Here is a 19,485-nt window from a genome sequence, read left to right as displayed (position 1 = left end):
ATGGTCTCACTTCAACATAGGTGCAGGGTGTGTATTGTGGAAAACCCCCAAGATAAAAGGCAAGGGTACCTGGCCCTGTGTAAGGTGTCCTTGCGGGACAGTTTCATGCACGCATGCACGCTCGTGCACACACACACACACAGAATACCTTGTGGTGTTTGTCTATTGTTGGTTCAAACATATACCGTCTTTATATAAGCTGTGTAACAGGCCAGTCGGCTGTAGTATGTTAAACCTAAGTGGAACAAAACTATTATACCGTTTAACACATTTATCTTCCTACACATTTGGAAAACTAAAAAGGGACATTTATATTAAATGGAGATAGTTGTCATGCTTATGTCAATTATCATGTCATATGAGAAGCGTTAGACATGCTAATTTTCAGGGTAATCTTTTGAGCGTCACATATAGTGATGAAAATTCTAATATCAATTTGATTATTTTGTCTTGCCATGACCTAATGAGATTGCATAACATTTTCATGGTCTTTTGTCATGTTTAATTTCCTTCCAGTACTACCTGGAATGCTGCAGGAGTGTTGAGTGTCCTAGTGAGGTTTCCTTGGTAAAATAATGTGCAGCTACCTACCTCCCTCTCATAATATAAGGAATTAGTGATTCACCACCCCTCCTGGGCAAGCTTACCAGTTACTGGTTTATTTAATTCCAACATGTCTTCATTATATCAGTAAGTTGTCATAAGCCCAACACGAAACCTTTGCACCTACTTGGCATGCTTACTGGATGCTTGTTCATTTAATTCTGACGTATGTTCATTATAGTGTAAAACTTAGAATAAGAGTGTTATAAGTCCAACATGAAACCTTCATCAATATAGTAGAAGGATACATGCGAAACATAGCTTTTTGCAATCTTAACTGTTATATTTGATGTCTAGAGTTTGCAGCAACAACAACGATATGAAAGAGAAGTGGCCCTTGCTGAGATTGAAAACAGCCGTAAGATGTTACTTGATAAGCTCAATGAGTACAAAGGGAAGGATTTGGAAGTCATACATGAAGCTTCTGCTTTTGCTTGTGAAACAGTAGAGCCTAACAATGATCTCCTGCTGCCTCCATATCCAAGCCGGCCTCCAAAGTCCCTTTGTCTGGAGAATGGCTATCTGCCACCGTTTCCTAAGTCTTTACGGAATGGAAAAATCACCAGTGATCCAACAAATGAAGTGAAGAAGAATGTGAGCGAGTCAGCAAGAGGTCAAAGCCAATCTGGGTCCCAAGATTCAAGAAAAGGGTTGGGATTTTTTGTAGGCGCAGCAGGCAAGACGGTGCTTACTCTTGTTGGTTTGGTTTCTGTATTAAGCATGTCTGGGTTTGGACCCAATTTTGCAAAAAAAGATGCCCTTTTCAAGGTTTTGGGCTTGTTTCAGCAACCAGCAGCTGAGAAAAGGAGATCTAATATTCAATGCCCACCTGGGAAAGTCCTAGTTGTTGAAAACGGAGAAGCTCGGTGTCTTGTGAAAGAGAGAGTTGAAGTACCATTCTCCTCAGTTGTTGCAAAACCAGATGTAAACTATGGGTGTGGTTAGTTCTTGGTGTTCATTCTCCTTTTTTTGTATATCACATTTCCTGGTGATATGGCGTATTGAGTTTTTCTTCAATGGCCAACGGCCGTCATCATTTTTTGTTAGTAGTGATCTATTTGGCATGCCCTTGTCTCTCTCTCTCTCCTTTTTTTTAATCTTATATGCTTTTAACATGCAAATTGCAAAATCCCCTGTTTTCCGATCCTATGCTCCCAGACGGAGCAGCCATACTTGCATTTCAAGGTATAGCCAAATTCCTTGAATAAGAATTAAGGCAACTATCACGTCTGCTTTGTCCTTCAATAAGGTATTACACATTCTTATGATGTCACTGATGACTTGCATGGCTCTTATGATGTCACTGATTACTCAACCAAGGACTCTTCAAATAAAAGTGAGGAGAAAATTCACTTTATCAAAATATTTTATTATTATTAGTTTTAAACCAGTCAAAAGAGCCTGCATAATAACAATATGGTATATCTGTAGAATACAACCTTTAGAACTTAGGAAGAGCCACCCTTATATAAAGCTATGAAATTGGTTTTGTCGTCGATTGTGTTGGGTGGACTGTACTTGCCAATTTATGGTTCAATAAATCCAAATTATTGGCATCGATCCACAAACTGCACTGCACAAGCCCACTGTTTCTGCCTTTCTGGGCACCAAATTACAGGAAAAGGATCCTCTCCATTTCAAAATCCCTCCATTTCCTCCATTTAGTGCATTTTGAAGGGTAGTGTTGTCCAAAAGTTTTAATAATGATAGTGCATTAAATGCAATACCCTTCAAAATACACTAAATGGAGGAAATGGAGGGATTTTGAAATGGAGAGGATCCTATTCCCAAATTACAGTACCAACGAACAGTCAAGTAATAAATATAAATTGGCTCTACGACTACGAAGGGTTGAAAGGTTGTAAATTGGGTGCTTCGTAAATTGTAATACCACGTCCCTTCTAATAATACGAAAGCAAGAGAGGGAAGAGGATCCTCTCCACTCTCCAGAGAGATCACGTGGTTATAAATGTGACATTTTGTCTCATTAATATAAATAATAAAAAAATATTATTTATATTTTAAAAATAAAATAATAAAAAATTAAAAAATTAAAGTAGTTGGCTTATGGTCGGCCCCCAGTTGGGTCTGGAGTGGTTCGGTCACCCTTAAAGGCCAAATAAAAAAAAAAAAAGATTTGATCCTTGCGGTGGGCCGGGTGGCCAATCCACCGTTAAGGACCATGAGAGTGGCTTTGGCTATCCCCAAGTGCTGGTTGGGGGTGGCTTCATGGCATTTGGGGGTGGATCAATTTTTTTTTTTTTTTTTGTGACTCGGCCTTTAAGGTTTTGATTTGACCATTAGAGGTTGCTAATCCACCCTTAAGGGTCATGGATTGGCTTTGGGCCAATTGGTACCAAGAAAGTACCCTTAACATAAGAAATTTATTTTAAAAGTTTAAATTAACATAAGACAACATCAAGATTGATTAGATTTAATCATTGAACTAATATTCTAATACCTTTTTCAGTTAATAAGTTGAAGAATAACCTAATGGTCAAGCTGCCCACCAGTAAGTCAATTCAATTCAACCCGTTTAAATATAATATAAACATGTAATTAATATAAGGCAAAACCACTCAGGCCTCGCCATAATCAGCCGCCGGTTTTAGGCATGCGGAGTTTAGCAGGTAAAGCAGTGCTACGCACTACGTAACGTGTTAGGAGGAAAATAAACCCCAAAAAAGAAATGGCCCTTGGAGCCATGAAGAGCCAAAAGCCTTGGTATTTAAGCTATCCCCATCCAATATTGGTCCACATCCCACAAATTAATAGTCACCATTTTCAAACTCTCCTGCCATCGATCGTCTGACGAAAGAGCATGAACTCCTTGGAAGGAAGAGGGTTCAGCGAAGAGCAAGAGGCTCTGGTGGTTAAGTCATGGAATGCAATGAAGCCTAATGCTGGGGAATTGGGTCTCAAATTCTTCTTGAAGTAAGCCATTCTTGTTGAATCTTTAATTTCTAATCCCACTTAATTAAATCATTATTTAATTTCCATATATTATATATATGTCATCACTCATCAATGGGTGTAGATGTTAATTTGAAGAAATGGGTTTTGTAGGATATTTGAGATTGCACCATCAGCTCAGAAGCTCTTCTCTTTCTTGAAAGACTCAAATGTTCCTCTTGAACGAAATCCAAAGCTCAAGTCCCATGCCACGTCTGTCTTCCTCATGGTAATTAAGACCTCTTTTTTTTATATTTTATTTTATTTATTTATTTATCACATACTACTGTATATGAAGATTGTTGACTGGTCACAGTCAAAATGGATTAAGTGTGTCAGTCAAAATTCATTTAATAATAATAAAAAAAATTGGTGTGATCTAGGCTATGTTTGATTTTTTTTTTTCCCCTCAATAAATATATTAACCAACAATTCAAAATACAAACACATGTAAAACAGGGTAAAATCCACTTAACTCTCGCAAACTACAATTTCAATGACGATTTACCTTCAAATTGTCAATTACAACAATTTATCCCCAAAACTATCAAAATAATGACAATATACCCCAAATATTAGCAAAATGATGAAATTACCCCTATAAAATTTTCAATAAGACAAAAATACCCTTAAAAATTTGAAAAAAAAAGAAAATTTTGATATTTTTGTTTTTATTTTAGTAAGGATAATTTTATCATTTTGTTAAAATTGGAGGTATATTGTCATTGTTTTGGTAGTTTGAGAGATAAATTATCGCAATTGATAGTTTAGAGGGTAGGTTGTCATTGGGGTGGTAATTTGAGAGAGTTAAGTGGACTTTACTCAAACAAAAAACAAAAAAAAACATTTTTTTACGGTTACAACATGTCCAAACAGTTTGCAAATAAAAGCAACTGAAATAGACTAAGATACACCAACAAATATAAGGAGAATCCTTTCCATTTCAAAGGAAATGATGAACAAAAAGATCATACTATTTCCCTTAATATGCATAGGGTCCTTTTGGCAAATGTAACATAGGGGCTGGGCCTTGGCCCTTTCATCAATGACTTATATTAGGCAGGCTTTCACTTGGGCCTAAGTTCAATAATGAGTACAGGCTAGGAGCTTCGTCTTTTATTTTTTGTTTTTCGTTTTCAAAATAAAAATATCAATAAATCACTAAATATTCAATGTTATTGAGCCTTCTATCAAACCAAAAATAAAAAAATACGTCGTTAAAGACCGACCATTTTTCCTTGTATTGGATATGAAATCTGTGATAGTTTATCTTCTAATTGATGGGCCGTAATTAAGAACAATATTAAGGATGTCAATTATATATGTTTGATTCATTATTGTATATATATATATATGTATGTATTGCAGACTTGTGAATCAGGAGTGCAACTCCGGAAAGCCGGCAAAGTTACTGCGAGAGAATCAAGCTTGAAAAGGCTGGGTGCTGTACACTTCAAGCATGGGGTGGTCGATGAACATTACGAGGTACGTAGATTAATCCTCTAAAACCCTTTTCTTTTTCTTTTTTTTTGGAAAAGTTAAGGTAAGTGATTATTAATTTGCATATATGGGTTTGGAAATGGTTCACTGCGCGCAGGTGACGAAGTTTGCGCTGCTGGAAACAATAAAGGAAGCGGTGCCGGAAATGTGGTCACCGGAGATGAAGAATGCATGGGGAGAAGCTTATGATCAGTTGGTTGCTGCTATCAAATCTGAAATGAAGCCTTCGTCTTAATTAGTTAGACTTTTTGAGATTTAAATTAGTTAATAAGCTTGAAATAATCTGTGAGAAATCGCAAGCGTTATGTATGTGACTGACTACATATGCTTGGGAGCTAGCAGCTAGCATGTGTGTTTTAGGGTTCGTTCATTATTTTGGTTTACATGTGAAATATTAATGCAATTTTAATTATCTTCTAGCTTATGCTTTTGGGTCTACATATAATTCCTGAGGCTTTTTGGTATATGTTAAAAACCCCTATGTATCTGAAGACAATAACACTCAAGACACTACAAAAAAAAAATTAGCTTTTAATGACGTGGCAACTGTTCATTAGTTATTACCACGTCACCATATTGTGACATGTGAGTTGCCGACACGTTACCAGAATGCTTACTAACGTGTCATTTTCCACATGTCACCAAATGGTGACGTGTGGAAAATGCCACGTTACCATAAGATGACGTGTTAAATGAACACATCATCTTATGGTAACGTGTGCAATGGACACATTATTAAAGAGTAACGTGTCATATTGACACGTTACCATATTGTGACGTGTCAAGTTGACACGTCACAATATGGTAATGTGTTAGGATGCCACGTTACCATTTTTGTAACGTGTTGAATTAACACGTTACCATTTGGTAACGTGTCAACTTAACACGTTACAATTTTGTAACATGTTAAATTGACAAATGGTAATGTGTCAATTTAACACGTTACAAAAATTGTTAAAAATTTTAAAAAATTAAAAAATAAATTGTTTCAGAAATTTAATGATAAAAAAATTGTTTCAGTGACTCCTTGCATTATTTGTTAGATGAGAAGTGTTTTTTATTTTTTTTTATTTTTTATACAAGTGTTGAATCTTGTAAACAATCATTTGATTCCGTTGACATTCATTCTATTATTATTATTATTATCAAATTTAGTACGTGTATTAATAATTCAAACTATAATAAGTTATAAAAATTTGAGCCATATATATTATAAATTTAGTGAGAGCGATGAGTTGTTAAACATACAGAGAAAAAAGGAAATGGGGGCTTAGGATTTTGTGGCAGACAGATCATGATTGCATGCAATGCTATAGTTAAATTTAGTGACTCTTTAGCAATTTGATAGAGCAATTATGAAAAGAGCTAGATTCTTAATAACCCTATCAATTAACCAAAGGGAACTGGATGCAAGCACTGAAGAGGGTAAAAATATGCACGCCATATTTTAAGTAAACATGAAATAAACTTGAGCAATAAATTATAAAGTTTATATAAACTAATGAAATAAATAAACAATTCAATACTATCATACTTTATAATTATAAAGTATATACTATAGGTTTTTTTCTTACTATATTGTCATATTTTAAGATGTTTATATTATGGTTTATGTTTTGCATTATATTATAAATTATATATATATATATATATATATATATATATATATATATATCAACTTAGCTTAATATAAAGCTTAATAATTGCAAGTATATATTAATATAAAGCTTTATATCAATTATAAAGCTTAAGCTTTATAATATATATTAAGCATTAAATTGCAAATATAATTTATTAAGCTTTATATTAAGTATTAAGTATATTTAGCTTAATATTTAATATAAAGCTTAATAAATTATAATATAATTAAGCTTTGTATTAAATATGATTAACTCTAGAGTTGATCACTAGATATTGTTTATCCTCGGATTTGGCATGATGAGGTGAGGATCTGAAATTCTTTGTCTAAATTACACGCAATTTGGGTAGAGAAATGTGGTGTCCGAGTGTCTCGGGCAAGTGGGCCCTAAACCCCATATTGCCTAGAGGCTAGAGCACTTGAGCCCCGCACCAAATTTCAAGAAATTCCGAGCCATTTTGTATATGGTTTTGTGCATGTCTATGTATATCCTCTAGGGTGGTTATTCATTCTTCTCTTCAATAATTAAGTAAATATTTGGGCCTAACACGTACAATTCGACTAAGATACAAATTAAATAACGCAATGCTTATGGATTTAGCTTTTTGGTCTCGACAATTATTTCTTTGGTTACTTACAGAACATAAATCACTTACACTGACTTATGTATTTTAGAGCCTGTTTGAGTTTACGTTTGAGAAATAGAGCTTTTAAGTCAAAAATAACTTTTTGGCAAAACTTCATTTTAAAGCTTTTGTCAAAAGTGTGTTTTGGCTATTTTTAGGTTTTTTGTATCTTTAAAAACATTTTTAATTTTTTTTACCAAACAAATATATATATTTTCTTTAAATGGACTTTTTGAATGTTAATTAAAAGCACTTTTAAGCCTCTCAATCACAATCACAAACAGGCCCTTAGAGTTGTATGTAAAATGGCTAATCGTCTATTCGATTTTCTAAACCATATATTTTAGCTACAATATTGCTTTTCCAAATGTGAGAAAATATTGTGCACCATTGAATAAGTATTTTGTACTTTTCTTTTTCCCACTCTCTCTTTCATCAGGAGCAAATATATGTTAATTTGTAAAATAAAATATAAATAGAATATTTAAATAATATAAAGAAATAATAGATAATTAGATATAAAACACATTCGAAAAGTCATTATTAGCTTAAAAAAAAAAATTAATTAACTTTTTAAAATAGAAATGTAAAGAGTCTCTAATTGATTGCATGCTCTTTGACGTTGTAATAATATATAGTCTATATTGACGGTATAGCAACGGCCAATTGAGCTGAGCTATTTGAATACGCGTAAGGTGCCAGAATGAATTTTTGAAAGTTGCCAATGACGTACGTACGAAGTTTCTAGTAAACTTTTGAGGTCATATATAATTCTTGCTATAATTAATAATCTTAAATCAAAGCCCTTAATTAGCTCTGATTTAATACATAAATTAAAGTGCAAAGATTATAAAGCCCTTAATTGCTCATGATCATCAGCTTGGCTCTAGTAATAAGACAATTAAGCTGCCGGCCAGTTGGAGATGCCAACCTTGTTCCCAACAATCTGGCGTTCGTTGGTGGCCTCCTCGATCGCCAAAGATGTCACTTAATCATGACTATGAGGCCGCAGTTTTGATTAGAACATCCTTCAAGTGTACGTAACATGATGATCATATGATGTATTTGACAATTTAGAGGTTTTCATTGATGATGAGTAGCTAGCCTCTGCCTGCATGAGCAAGTGCAGCATGAGCCTTGATGGCTAGCGCGCACAAGTCTTGGAGAGAAAGTAGTGCTTGGGATTTGGAGAGTGGCATCATGAAGTAAATTTGGCCAAGCTGTAGCTCATCATTTTGGGGCATGATGGGCACTTGGGAGTTGATGTACATGGATTCTGAGCTGCTGAGGAAGCAGTTTGGGTTCTGGGAGAGGACGTGTCCGGCTTTGATTGGGTGCCTGAACTCTTGCAGCCTTCCATCCAAGTGAATTATCTTGACTGTCGATGGCCAGTACTTAAGGGCTATCCCATCTTTCCTTGTGTACTGATCAGAAGATGCACAGATACCCATATCTCTCTCTATATGTATATATCTTAATTCCGTGAGTGAGAGAGAAAGAGAGAGAGAGAGAGAGAGAGGGTGGGGAATCTTGTTGCTTTGGGATTTGAGTGGGGGGGACGAGTTTGGGAATTTGTGGTATATATAGGCAAAGAAAAAGCAATGAAAATGATATATGGATTCATGATCAACCCGCGTCTAAAGTTGGTGCTCCTAATTGATCGTTTTATGTCTAAGGAATTGTTTGTAATTGCGTTTGAGAAGTAGAACTTTTAAGTTAAAAAGAATTTTTGAGCAAAAGCTCAACTTTTGTCAAAATTGTTTTTTTTTTTTTTGCCATTTTTAGGCTTTTTGGACCATTAAAAGTGCTTTTAATATTTTTTACCAAACAAGTATTTTTTTCTTCAAACAGACTTTTTGAATGTTCAAAACACTTTTAGGCTCTTCAAACGCAATTCTAAACAAATCCTAAAAAAGTTAATATATGTGGTTGTTGTAGTTTTTACTTTTTACTACAATTTTTTTAGTACAAATTTAGTCGTCAATCAGTAATATTATGTATAGTATTACGTGACAATTCACGTTTTAGTAATTAAATTCACGTCCAATTATAAACATATTGAATAATTTATATTTTAGTGGTTTACATAATAAATATTACATTAAAAGACTATCTATCAAGAGCAAAGGAAAGAGCAAGGCAATTAAGGAAACATTACTGGGAAAAAAAAAGAAAACAAGTGATTGGGCAGAAATGGGTATACATTTTAATGGTCGGTATTTCATGTTCACACTACCTTTAACAGTTTACTCGTTTAAAGAATAATACTGGTCATTTAGATAGCGCGGCCTCCATGGTTGTGTTCTAGGAAACCAAACGGAAAGTACGAGGAAGCATAATTTATAGAACCTGATCATCTTATCTTTGCCTTCAATCATTGCTTATACACATGAATCTGAATTGTCTAAACATGTTTCCAAAGTGCCTTTTTTTTCTCATGCAACTCTGAATATGTAAGATGGAAGTGGCTAGCTAGAAGCCTATAATATTAATGGTCCAAGAAGAAGAGAAAGAGAAATGTTGAAAGAGAAGTATGAAGAGGTGACGAAGAAGAGTGAGTAGCTAGAAGAAAGAGACGACCTCACATTCATACAACACGCACTTGACTTGTTGGCAACTCGGTCGTCTCTTTCTTTTAGCTACTCACTCTTCTTCGTCACCTCTTCATACTTCTCTTTCAACATTTCTCTTTCTCTTCTTCTTGGACCATTATTATCAAATGAAGTTTCGACCAGACCCGGCACTCAAACGAAAAACAAAATGGGACAAAGCCAAAATAGTCAAAAGAGGAAGCGTATCCCCTGCTCCAAAACTATACCCTTTCCATTTCCCATTCTAATTTTTTTTTTTACAAAGGCGACTTCAGTATTTCTTTTTCTTTTATTTTTCGACTGTCTTGTGATTAATATTGTAAACATTAATTATTTAGTCAAAAATGTTTCAATGGACAAAAATAAATTTAGAAATATCAAATGGTAGTTTTATTTATTTATTTTTTTTAAATTCCAATCTCATTGAAAAAGGATCACAAGCATAATGCTCTTACATCACATAGCAAAAAGCTCTGAAAAATCATAGCCGAAGCTACGAGGTTATAAATCATAGATGATTACATAAAAATCAAATATTCAAGACCTATCTATGACATCAATATCTGCTAACTTATGACTACTTTTCAGTTGTAACACCAGATTTGTTCTAAACAGACTCAACTCAATGCATAGATAGCTCATCTTCCTCGCTTTAAAAACGGATCACTTCTGTCTTATATGCAAACAGACTATATATATATATATATATATAGAGAGAGAGAGAGAGAGAGAGAGAGAGATGGGTCAAGTTCAGAAAACCAAGGCAAAAATTACAGAATTAAGTTCAACTGTCACCGCTGAAGTACCTTCTTCTTCCATGTTTTTTCCCAATTAGTATATGAGCATTATTCTATTGGGAGAATCTCAAAAAAGAACAAAAAAACAAAAAACAAAACAAAAATGACATATTGAGTCCTCATATTCCTTACAGAATTAATGTTTATATTCTTTTATAGGGTCTTTAAGTTTAGTTCAAGGGACCTCCACCCAAAGGGAAGGTTCTTCCAAAGGGATTTGATGATTTAATACTGTCCTACTAACAGTAATATAAAGCACTTGAATTATTATGAATATGTTATTATTATTCTTATTATTATAAAAAGGGATAAACGTTTTTATTCAAATTGGTTTGAAATTTTTTTTTCTTTCGATCTACCCTATTAAGATGACATGTGTCATTGAAACATATAATTCTCATATATGCGTTAAAACACGTCAATTTAGTAGTTTGAATTAGAAGAAGCTTCCTCCCACTCAAAATTGCAGTTTTTTTTTTTTTTTTTTTTGATGAATAAGGTACTATTTCATTCAACAACTGAACCAGCTACCATCAAACTAGTAAACTGGACAACACAAAAGGAGACTACATATCAGACTCCTTACAAACCAACAAGCTAAACTTGAACAATTCAACAAACAAAATTCATATATTTTGTTCTAATATATATATATATATATATATTTTTTTTCATAGGAAGATTCCAACTTCTACCTAGAACAACATTCTCCAAACACAAATAGAATATGCCCTTACCCAAAATTCTGGAACTAATTAACTTCAATCACTTTCAGAACCTGCTCCTCTGCTTTTGGGGTGCCACCATGTTTGATCTCACTTTCAGATTCTTTTTTGTCTTTTTACCGAACTATAAACTTATGTTGTTGGGCTTATCATGATGATAGCTAGTTTTCTTGGTCTATGTTGAGCGAGGTTTAACTCGGATAGACATCACAACAATTTTATTATTTAAATTGTTAAGCAATTCAAGCAGCAAATGTGAGAGAATTTTTAGGGAATCTAGATATCTGAACAAGTCCCGAACAACTCACGTTTTGCTCGAATAGGTGTGTTTCATAAGAGCTTTCTCACAATTTTCTTACTAGCAATTCAAGTAGCAAATGTGAAAAAGTTTTTATGGGATTCACCTACCTGAACAAGTCTCAAATGGTCCGCCTTTTACTCGAACAAGTGTACCTCATAAGAAGTTTCTCGTGTTTAGTATCAAAATTATTAAAAATTCAAATCCGGTCAACTCAACTAGGTACAAATTTTGGTCCTTGAGGCAAAAGTTTCTTATCCTAGAATGGAGACTATCTAGTCTTCCTACAAATTTGGGCAGAGATTGGGCCTATTAGGGTGAGCTAATTTAGGGATTGTGAAAACAGGGCCGAGGAGGAGGTGCATTTTTGCCTTGGTTCATTTGAATTTTTCAAATGAGATCCCTGGCCCAAAAAGTTTATAAAGCTCAGAAAAGGTTGAGACCAAAAAAATTATTCCAATGAGGTGAAGACTTAACTTTAATCTCTCTCTCTCTCTCTCTCTCTCTCTCTCTATACACACATTGCCCACCTAAATTATTCCAAGAGCATTCTTGAAATTAAAGATTAGCTAGTATGTTTATTTGCTTCATTAAATACATGTTTATCTAGCTACCTAGCTATCCCATGTTTTAATGCCAAGCGTAAGATTTCCACTTTAATAATTAAAATCTTATTTAAATGAACAAAAGGCAATTCCATGTAATATTCAATATTATTTCTGAAAAAGACCAGCATATTGAGACTAAAACTCGAAGCAAAGAAAAGAGATTAATTTATGAGTTCCATTGGGGGAAGAATTAATTTTTTATAAAAAAAAATTATGTTAATTAAATTAGTGAGGATCAATTTCAAGGGATTCATCTAGCCATTCTTCACTCTATTAAAGTACCCCGTGAATCATTTAAGTTGAGTTTGGATATTTTATGTAATTTGGGTTGTCTCATATAGAGGGCGCTACGAGGTCACTTGTCCCAGACAGGTGGGCTCTACATCCTGAGCTTTCGAACCAGGTGAACCGCATACCCGCCTTTCTGTAGACTCTATAAATCATAAATAATTGTCTCTCTATAGTACTCCATGGGGCAATTTAGGCAAGTGAATTGCAGGAACCTTATCCAAGGATGTTTTTTTTTTTTTATTCAAAGCGGGAGAGGGGGAAAAGGGGAATTGAGGAACCTTATCCAAGGATTTATCTTTTAATTAGCTAGCTACTATTTGTGTGAGTACAGCCGCTTTATTTCAAAAGAGTTTGGTTAATTATAGGTGTTTTTGATGATATTCTGTTCGGCCTAATTTTGCTTTAACTTGATCGATCAGCACATATCAAATTATATAGTAAAGTATTAAAAATAATTAATTAATCAAAGTATTTAATTTAGAGAACCTTGGGTATTATATCATATAGAGGATTTATTTACATACATGACCATTATCCACGAGATATAAACCCAGATTCAACGTTAATATAACCTACAAGCACAAGCACACGCACCAAACATACCACAACCCGCAAAATCCCATTCCGATTCAACCAACCATGCACACATCATCCTCGCATGAAGGACCCAATAACTCCGGCAATCAGAGTCGTCGGATCTCCGAGCACCGCCGATATAACAAACTGCACGGCTAATCCAGCCAGCTCACAACACTTTTTCACCTTCCCCTTGCTCTTATGGTGGTGGTTCTGAAGCGTATTTTTAAGGCTAGGAATTCTGGTCTCGATGCTCCTAGCTTTTCCACGTCCGACGTAGATATCCGGCCAGCTTTCCATCAACATCTCCCTCACACACGCCACATGCAAATTGTACTTCTTGCACGTAGACCTATAGCTCCAGCTCCGCCCCTTCCGCCCACACTTGTGGCACGCCGAGCTCACTTTCCTATAAAGATACAACTTGACTTCTCCGTCATCGAGTACCTGTTAGAATATAAATTAAATAATTAAATAAATTAATTTTTATTAACTACTATTTGAGAATAAGTGGTAATTAATTTAAGAGCGAGCGCACCATGGGGAGCTTGGCGCAACATGGGTGGAGATCGAACCCGCACGACTTGCAGTGGTAGACGAAACCCTTGATGTCCTTTTCGCACGCGTTGCAGAATCGCGGAACGTTTCCGGGTGGCCGGGAGAGGAACTGGAAGGAGCATTTTGTGTAGAAAGGATGGACGATGGAGGAGGAAGGGATTGCGCAGTGCATGTGGAGGTCGAAGTCACACATGCCGCATCTGTAGCGCGACCCAATGCCTACTTCCTTGCAGCCATCGCACTTGAATGGGAATTCTGTGTACTCAAATTTGAGAGTGTGTTGAGGGTGGCTGAAGTGGGATAATATTTCGTTGTATTTCATGGCTTAATTTTTGTGGTTATATGGTAAAGATGAGCCGCAGAGGCCATATATAGGAGGAGGAGTGATTTGGGTTATGTTAAAGATGGAGGGTTAAAGGCAACTAGGGTTATGTTTTGGCTTGTGTTTGAAGCAACCAGAGGGAATTATACTAATTGGGGCTGGTGGTGATGGTGGTGGTAAGAGTGCATGGGAATCTCCACGTCAGGAGAGAGGAAAAAGAGCTTGGCGCGCAGACATGGAGCATATAATTGGGTCATGTCCTTTACAAGAATATATACGAATTTTCACTTTCATGGTTAATGGTTTCCTGACGTACTATCTTATGGAGTGTTACACAGAAGTCAACATGAATTAGTGCTCTTGATATATGTAGATCAGATGGCTAAGCTTCTTCTTTCATGATGAAATTGTTTTGAAGGGTGTGGAAGCATGCAGAGGATCGAGTTGTAGTAGTACTCTTTATTGGGTAAAGTTTCTACAATATGGGGAATGAATCCAGGGTTTAATCTATGAATATGTGGGCAATATGTTAGATAAATAATTGAGGCCATGATCTAGGGGAATTGAAGATTATCCCAGAAGAATCAGGCACTTTGCAGAAAATCTAGGCCAGGATGATTTCAAAGAGAATATAAGAATAGGCATCAATAATTTTGTTAATATTAATTAACAAAATTATTGATGAGGTAATCTTATCAGATTTGAATGCTTAATTGTCAACTAATTAATAAACGGTTGAGTAACTGAATTATTAATTTGAGAAATATAATCAAATCTATGGCGTTGAATGGTTAATTTAAGGAAGATATATACTTGGGATGATGAAGAATAACACCCAAACGCATGGTATAGAGGATCAAATTCCTGGTATGGCAATTATTTCTCAATGGTCTCTGTGGTAGAGAAAATGCTTAGCATATATAGTTGGTAGAGTTATCCATTGTATATTGTCTCTAGCTTCAACTAGGCCAGGGAACCCAATGATGACAACAGACAAATATAAAGTTGCACTACTACAAATAACACATGGAACTGATTCTTGACTAATATATCTTGATATAATATAAAGTTGTATTATACCCTTTTAAATAATTAATTATTATTATTATTTTTTTTTTAACTCATTGCATGAATTATCTCCACCATCAATCCAGTTATCTCATTATTATTATTTTTTGAGTGTTTTTAGGGCACTACAAATTTTATCACATGTCTCCTTCGTAGACATATGTAGTATTCACGTGATACTTATCATATCAGCCACTATACAATTCAATTTACATGTTAAATTTTGTTACCTAATTTTTTGACTCATGTTGTAACATAAATTTGTCATAAACTTATAGTAAGAGAGTTTCGGTAGGATTCAAGGGTCTCCCGACACTCATGTCTCTGCCCACGCCTTGTCTCACCTCCTTAAATGACAGCCATTTTCTCAATGTTTGTGCCAAAAATTCATAGGGCTGCATCTTTCATTTGATGCATTCCATTTTAATTCGAGTGTTTTGTGAGCTTATTGTTGGGTTGAATAACCTTTCTCTGTTGTTCTTCCTTGTAAATTTCTAGTTGTCTCTTACCTACTTATTATTGTTATTTTTTTTTTTAAAAAAAAAGCTGCACCATTTAAATTTTTTTATTTATTTGTTATGCTTTTTTGGGTAGGACCCATGATGACAGACTACTTGTTGATGATTGAGGCAGCATTTCTTCTCCCCTAAAGTGACAAAGTAGTTACTCACCAACAGTAAAAGCCACCCCATATACGTTTGAGGTGTGGGTGATGAATGACTGCCTGCTGGTTGTTGAAGAAGAAGATTGTAAAGAACTCCTCTTCCAGTCAATAGTAGTGATGGAACGCATTAAAGGAAGAAGATTACAAGAATCAAATAACTCTTGCTATCCAATAACGTCAAGGTCGTACGTCTCTTTTTCTTTTTCCCCATATTCTTTTTGTCTCTTTTCGTACAAAGAAACTTCGGGAATATTCCAAGAGTGCAAGTGATTTGTGTGGTAATTGTACTCGAACGAAGGAAAGAGGCTAATTAAAATGACTCTGTTTCTCAGCCTCCTCATTCTTTTGAATTGGGATAGGATCTATGGAATTAGCTTGAGATGTAAGTTTCACTTGATCAAACAGATATAGAGACCATACGTCTTCTTATATTAATTGCACGTATCAACTATTACATACAATATTGGCGGCTAATTCTACCCTCTTGTAGCTCCCGTGCTTGTGGATTAAATTCCTTGCAATATATTTTTCTCACATATTTGTACTTATTCAAACTAGTGTGATTATAAGACATTCTCTGGGTGATCATTTTTATGATTAAGAAAATTCCTGGAATAGGAGCAAGAGATCAAGTGTTTTCGAAAGCAGATTTATATATAGTAACATGATATTAGAACATTTAGGATAATATAGCATAAGTGTTTTAGGTTTTAATATATATAGCATCAAGAAATATTCTTTTCTTCAACCAAAGAATCAGTTTTGGAAATATCACACATAAAGTTTTTTTTTACAAGGTTATATGTGATTCAGACAAACACTGAGAGCGCGCATTTCCCAGCAGCTACCTGGTCATCTTCCCTAAGTTTAAGGATCCAAACTACTTTTTGCTTCCCTATGTCAATTTGCTCTCCAATAGCTTCCCTTAATGCTTCCCTATATCATTAAAATATTTTTATTTTCGTTTTACCTTTTTTATATTTTTATTCCTTTAATTTAACCATTCTTTCTCTCTCTCATCTCATCTCATCTCCGTCGTCATTCTTTCCTTTTTTTCCCTTCCAGCAGCAGCCCATTTCTTCTTCCTATGATTTATTCCTTTTCTTCTCCTCCCAGCAAGGAAGCTGATCCTCACTCCCGTCCCTGTGAATCTGTGATCCTCTTGCACCCAACCACCTCAAATTTCTTCAATTTACAACACCCCCTCGCGATGGCTATCCTCATGTCGTCCAAGTCTGCCGAGTTCTTTATCGACAGCGACTCTAGCCTTTTGCACAACGCGACCCCATCCAACTACGACCCAATCGGCATGCATATGCCTTGATGCCTTGTGTCTTTGATTTGATTTTTGGGTTTCTTTGATTTGATTTGATTTATGGGTTTCCAATTTTCGCTATATTTTAAGCACAACTTTATGAGATTTTTGGGTTTCTTTGGTTTAATCAGTTGAAAGTTGAAACAAATCTCTGATTCGGTCTGAAATCTCTGGTTTGATCGGTTTGGGTTTCTTTGGTTTGAATGCCTTGCTGCTAGTTTGGTGGTGCGAGCGAGAGAGAGAGACAGGTGAGAGAGAGCCGTGAGACGAGAGGAGAGAGGAGAGAGAATATTTTTTCTAATTTAATAAGCCTTTGGATCGCTACAGTTGAACCCAAAACATTGGGTTCAACTGTAGCATCTGATAGTTTAAGGAACCATATAGGGAATCTGTTGTGGGACGTTTTTTGCGATTTTTTGGACATATTTCATAAACTTTGGGAACAGACTCCCTTATAGGGAGTCTGATTGGAATGCTCTGACTACTCTCAATCTTTTGCCTTGACATTAGATTTTCAGGTCCCAAGAGGCCCAAAAGCTATCAGCCTATCATCCATCTTCGAAAATTTCTAATATAATATAATCAATTAATCATTGGGAAACCCAAAAAAAAAAAAAAAGGTTATAATCATTAAGAATTTTGATATGACATAAAAATAAAACTGGTTTTGTATGTTTTTTTAGGCCTTGTTTGTTAAACCCCACCCCATCCTCTCACATTCCCCCACATTCCACCACATTATTCACTTTATTTTTTTTTTTAAAAAAATTCTTACTTTTCTATCAAATTATTTACTTTTTATATCACATTATTTACTTTTTATTATTATTCAAATAAAAAAATCATTACAAAACAAAATTTTTTACTTTGCAATACTACTTTTTCATTTTTTCATATCAATTATTATTTTATTTTTTATTTTTTTTATCCATGAATAGTAACGTTTTTTGCGATTTTTTGGACATATTTCCTAAACTTTGGGAACAGACTCCCTTATAGGGAGTCTGATTGGAATGCTCTGACTACTCTCAATCTTTTGCCTTGACATTAGATTTTCAGGTCCCAAGAGGCCCAAAAGCTATCAGCCTATCATCCATCTTCGAAAATTTCTAATATAATATAATCAATTAATCATTGGGAAACCCAAAAAAAAAAAAAAAGGTTATAATCATTAAGAATTTTGATATGACATAAAAATAAAACTGGTTTTGTATGTTTTTTTAGGCCTTGTTTGTTAAACCCCACCCCATCCTCTCACATTCCCCCACATTCCACCACATTATTCACTTTATTTTTTTTAAAAAAAAATTCTTACTTTTCTATCAAATTATTTACTTTTTATATCACATTATTTACTTTTTATTATTATTCAAATAAAAAAATCATTACAAAACAAAATTTTTTACTTTGCAATACTACTTTTTCATTTTTTCATATCAATTATTATTTTATTTTTTATTTTTTTTATCCATGAATAGTGCGGTGTGTTGGGGTGTTGTTTAACAAACACCCCCTTAATGTATTTTGAAGAGTGTCTTTTTGTTTTTAAAAAATATGATGAGACATTATATATATATATATGGCTATTTCTGTTAATTTATACTTCTAATATATATATATAAAAGAATATGAACTGAAACTAGGAGTGACTGATTACCCACTTTCATCAAGTAAAAGGCACTATTTAACATAAATTTGTTAAGACAAAGGATCGAGGAATGCAATCAAGTGAAAGATTTCTTGTCACCTTCTACCCTTATTATTTATAAATTATAACGACTAAATGATACACAATATGATAAATTATCACTTATAAAATCTTAAGTTTACTTTCCGAAGATAAAATGTAGAGATAATGCTTGGTGCTTATTTTTTCTAAGAGGAGTACTACATATTTTAAATTTTCTTTCTAAAAGTTAGTTTTCAAATGATGTGTCACTATCTCATGAGATTTTTTATTTTGAGAAGTGTGTCACTAACTCATGTGATGGTGACACATCATTTGGAAACCAACTTTTGAAAAAAAAATTTGGGATGTGTAGCATTTCTCTTTTTCTAAGACTGATAAATTATTACTTATTATAATAAAATTAAAAAATAATAAATTTAAGGGTATACACTGAGTCAACGCGCCAAAACAGAAAACTATTTAAACTTTTTTTTTTTTTTTTTTTTTTTCCCAAGTCAATCGAAAAGGCAAATTAACCCCTATCATTACATTTTTCCCTAAATTTTTAACTCCTGTCAATCTCAACTAAATACACCGTTTTGCCACATTAGCATATTAATTTTTTATTAATTTAATTTAAAAGTAATATCTAAAAAATAATTGAAGGGATGGCCAGAAAGCCA

The 19,485-nt window shown here is 34.3% G+C and overlaps 3 protein-coding genes across 3 annotated transcripts; 1 reads left to right on the top strand and 2 right to left on the bottom strand.

The window, feature by feature from the left end:
* The first annotated feature begins 374 nt into the window (after positions 1-374).
* Positions 375-5,477, top strand: LOC132170902 (plastid division protein PDV2). The gene is made up of 7 exons (XM_059582055.1): positions 375-389; positions 901-1,543; positions 3,074-3,099; positions 3,422-3,537; positions 3,670-3,784; positions 4,924-5,040; positions 5,153-5,477. The coding sequence occupies exons 1-7, from the start codon at positions 375-377 to the stop codon at positions 5,288-5,290; spliced, it is 1,170 nt and encodes a 389-aa protein (XP_059438038.1). The 3' UTR covers positions 5,291-5,477.
* A 2,943-nt stretch (positions 5,478-8,420) lies between these two features.
* LOC132170893 (uncharacterized) lies at positions 8,421-8,771 on the bottom strand. The gene has a single exon (XM_059582042.1). The coding sequence runs from the start codon at positions 8,769-8,771 to the stop codon at positions 8,421-8,423; it is 351 nt and encodes a 116-aa protein (XP_059438025.1).
* A 4,370-nt stretch (positions 8,772-13,141) lies between these two features.
* Positions 13,142-14,119, bottom strand: LOC132167251 (uncharacterized). The gene is made up of 2 exons (XM_059578162.1): positions 13,745-14,119; positions 13,142-13,653 (listed from the first exon to the last, which is right to left on the bottom strand). The coding sequence occupies exons 1-2, from the start codon at positions 14,084-14,086 to the stop codon at positions 13,279-13,281; spliced, it is 717 nt and encodes a 238-aa protein (XP_059434145.1). The 5' UTR covers positions 14,087-14,119; the 3' UTR covers positions 13,142-13,278.
* Between the last annotated feature and the right edge of the window lie 5,366 nt (positions 14,120-19,485).

This window comes from Corylus avellana, chromosome ca1 (assembly GCF_901000735.1).
Source record: "Corylus avellana chromosome ca1, CavTom2PMs-1.0".
NCBI lineage: Eukaryota > Viridiplantae > Streptophyta > Magnoliopsida > Fagales > Betulaceae > Corylus > Corylus avellana.
The sequence above is the reverse complement of the archived record's forward strand: the minus strand, read 5'-3'. Positions and strand labels throughout refer to the sequence as shown.

What these genes read in the sequence shown, in the direction of transcription:
- LOC132170902 (XM_059582055.1), top strand. An exon ending in CCACGTCTGTCTTCCTCATG is followed by an intron (nt 3,785 to 4,923) that starts GTAATTAAGACC and finishes TATGTATTGCAG; the next exon opens with ACTTGTGAATCAGGAGTGCA. An exon ending in TGGTCGATGAACATTACGAG is followed by an intron (nt 5,041 to 5,152) that starts GTACGTAGATTA and finishes CACTGCGCGCAG; the next exon opens with GTGACGAAGTTTGCGCTGCT.
- LOC132170893 (XM_059582042.1), bottom strand. Translation starts at nt 8,771, where the DNA reads ATGGGTATCTGTGCATCTTCTGATCAGTACACAAGGAAAGATGGGATA.
- LOC132167251 (XM_059578162.1), bottom strand. Translation starts at nt 14,086, where the DNA reads ATGAAATACAACGAAATATTATCCCACTTCAGCCACCCTCAACACACT. An exon ending in GTTGCGCCAAGCTCCCCATG is followed by an intron (nt 13,654 to 13,744) that starts GTGCGCTCGCTC and finishes ATATTCTAACAG; the next exon opens with GTACTCGATGACGGAGAAGT.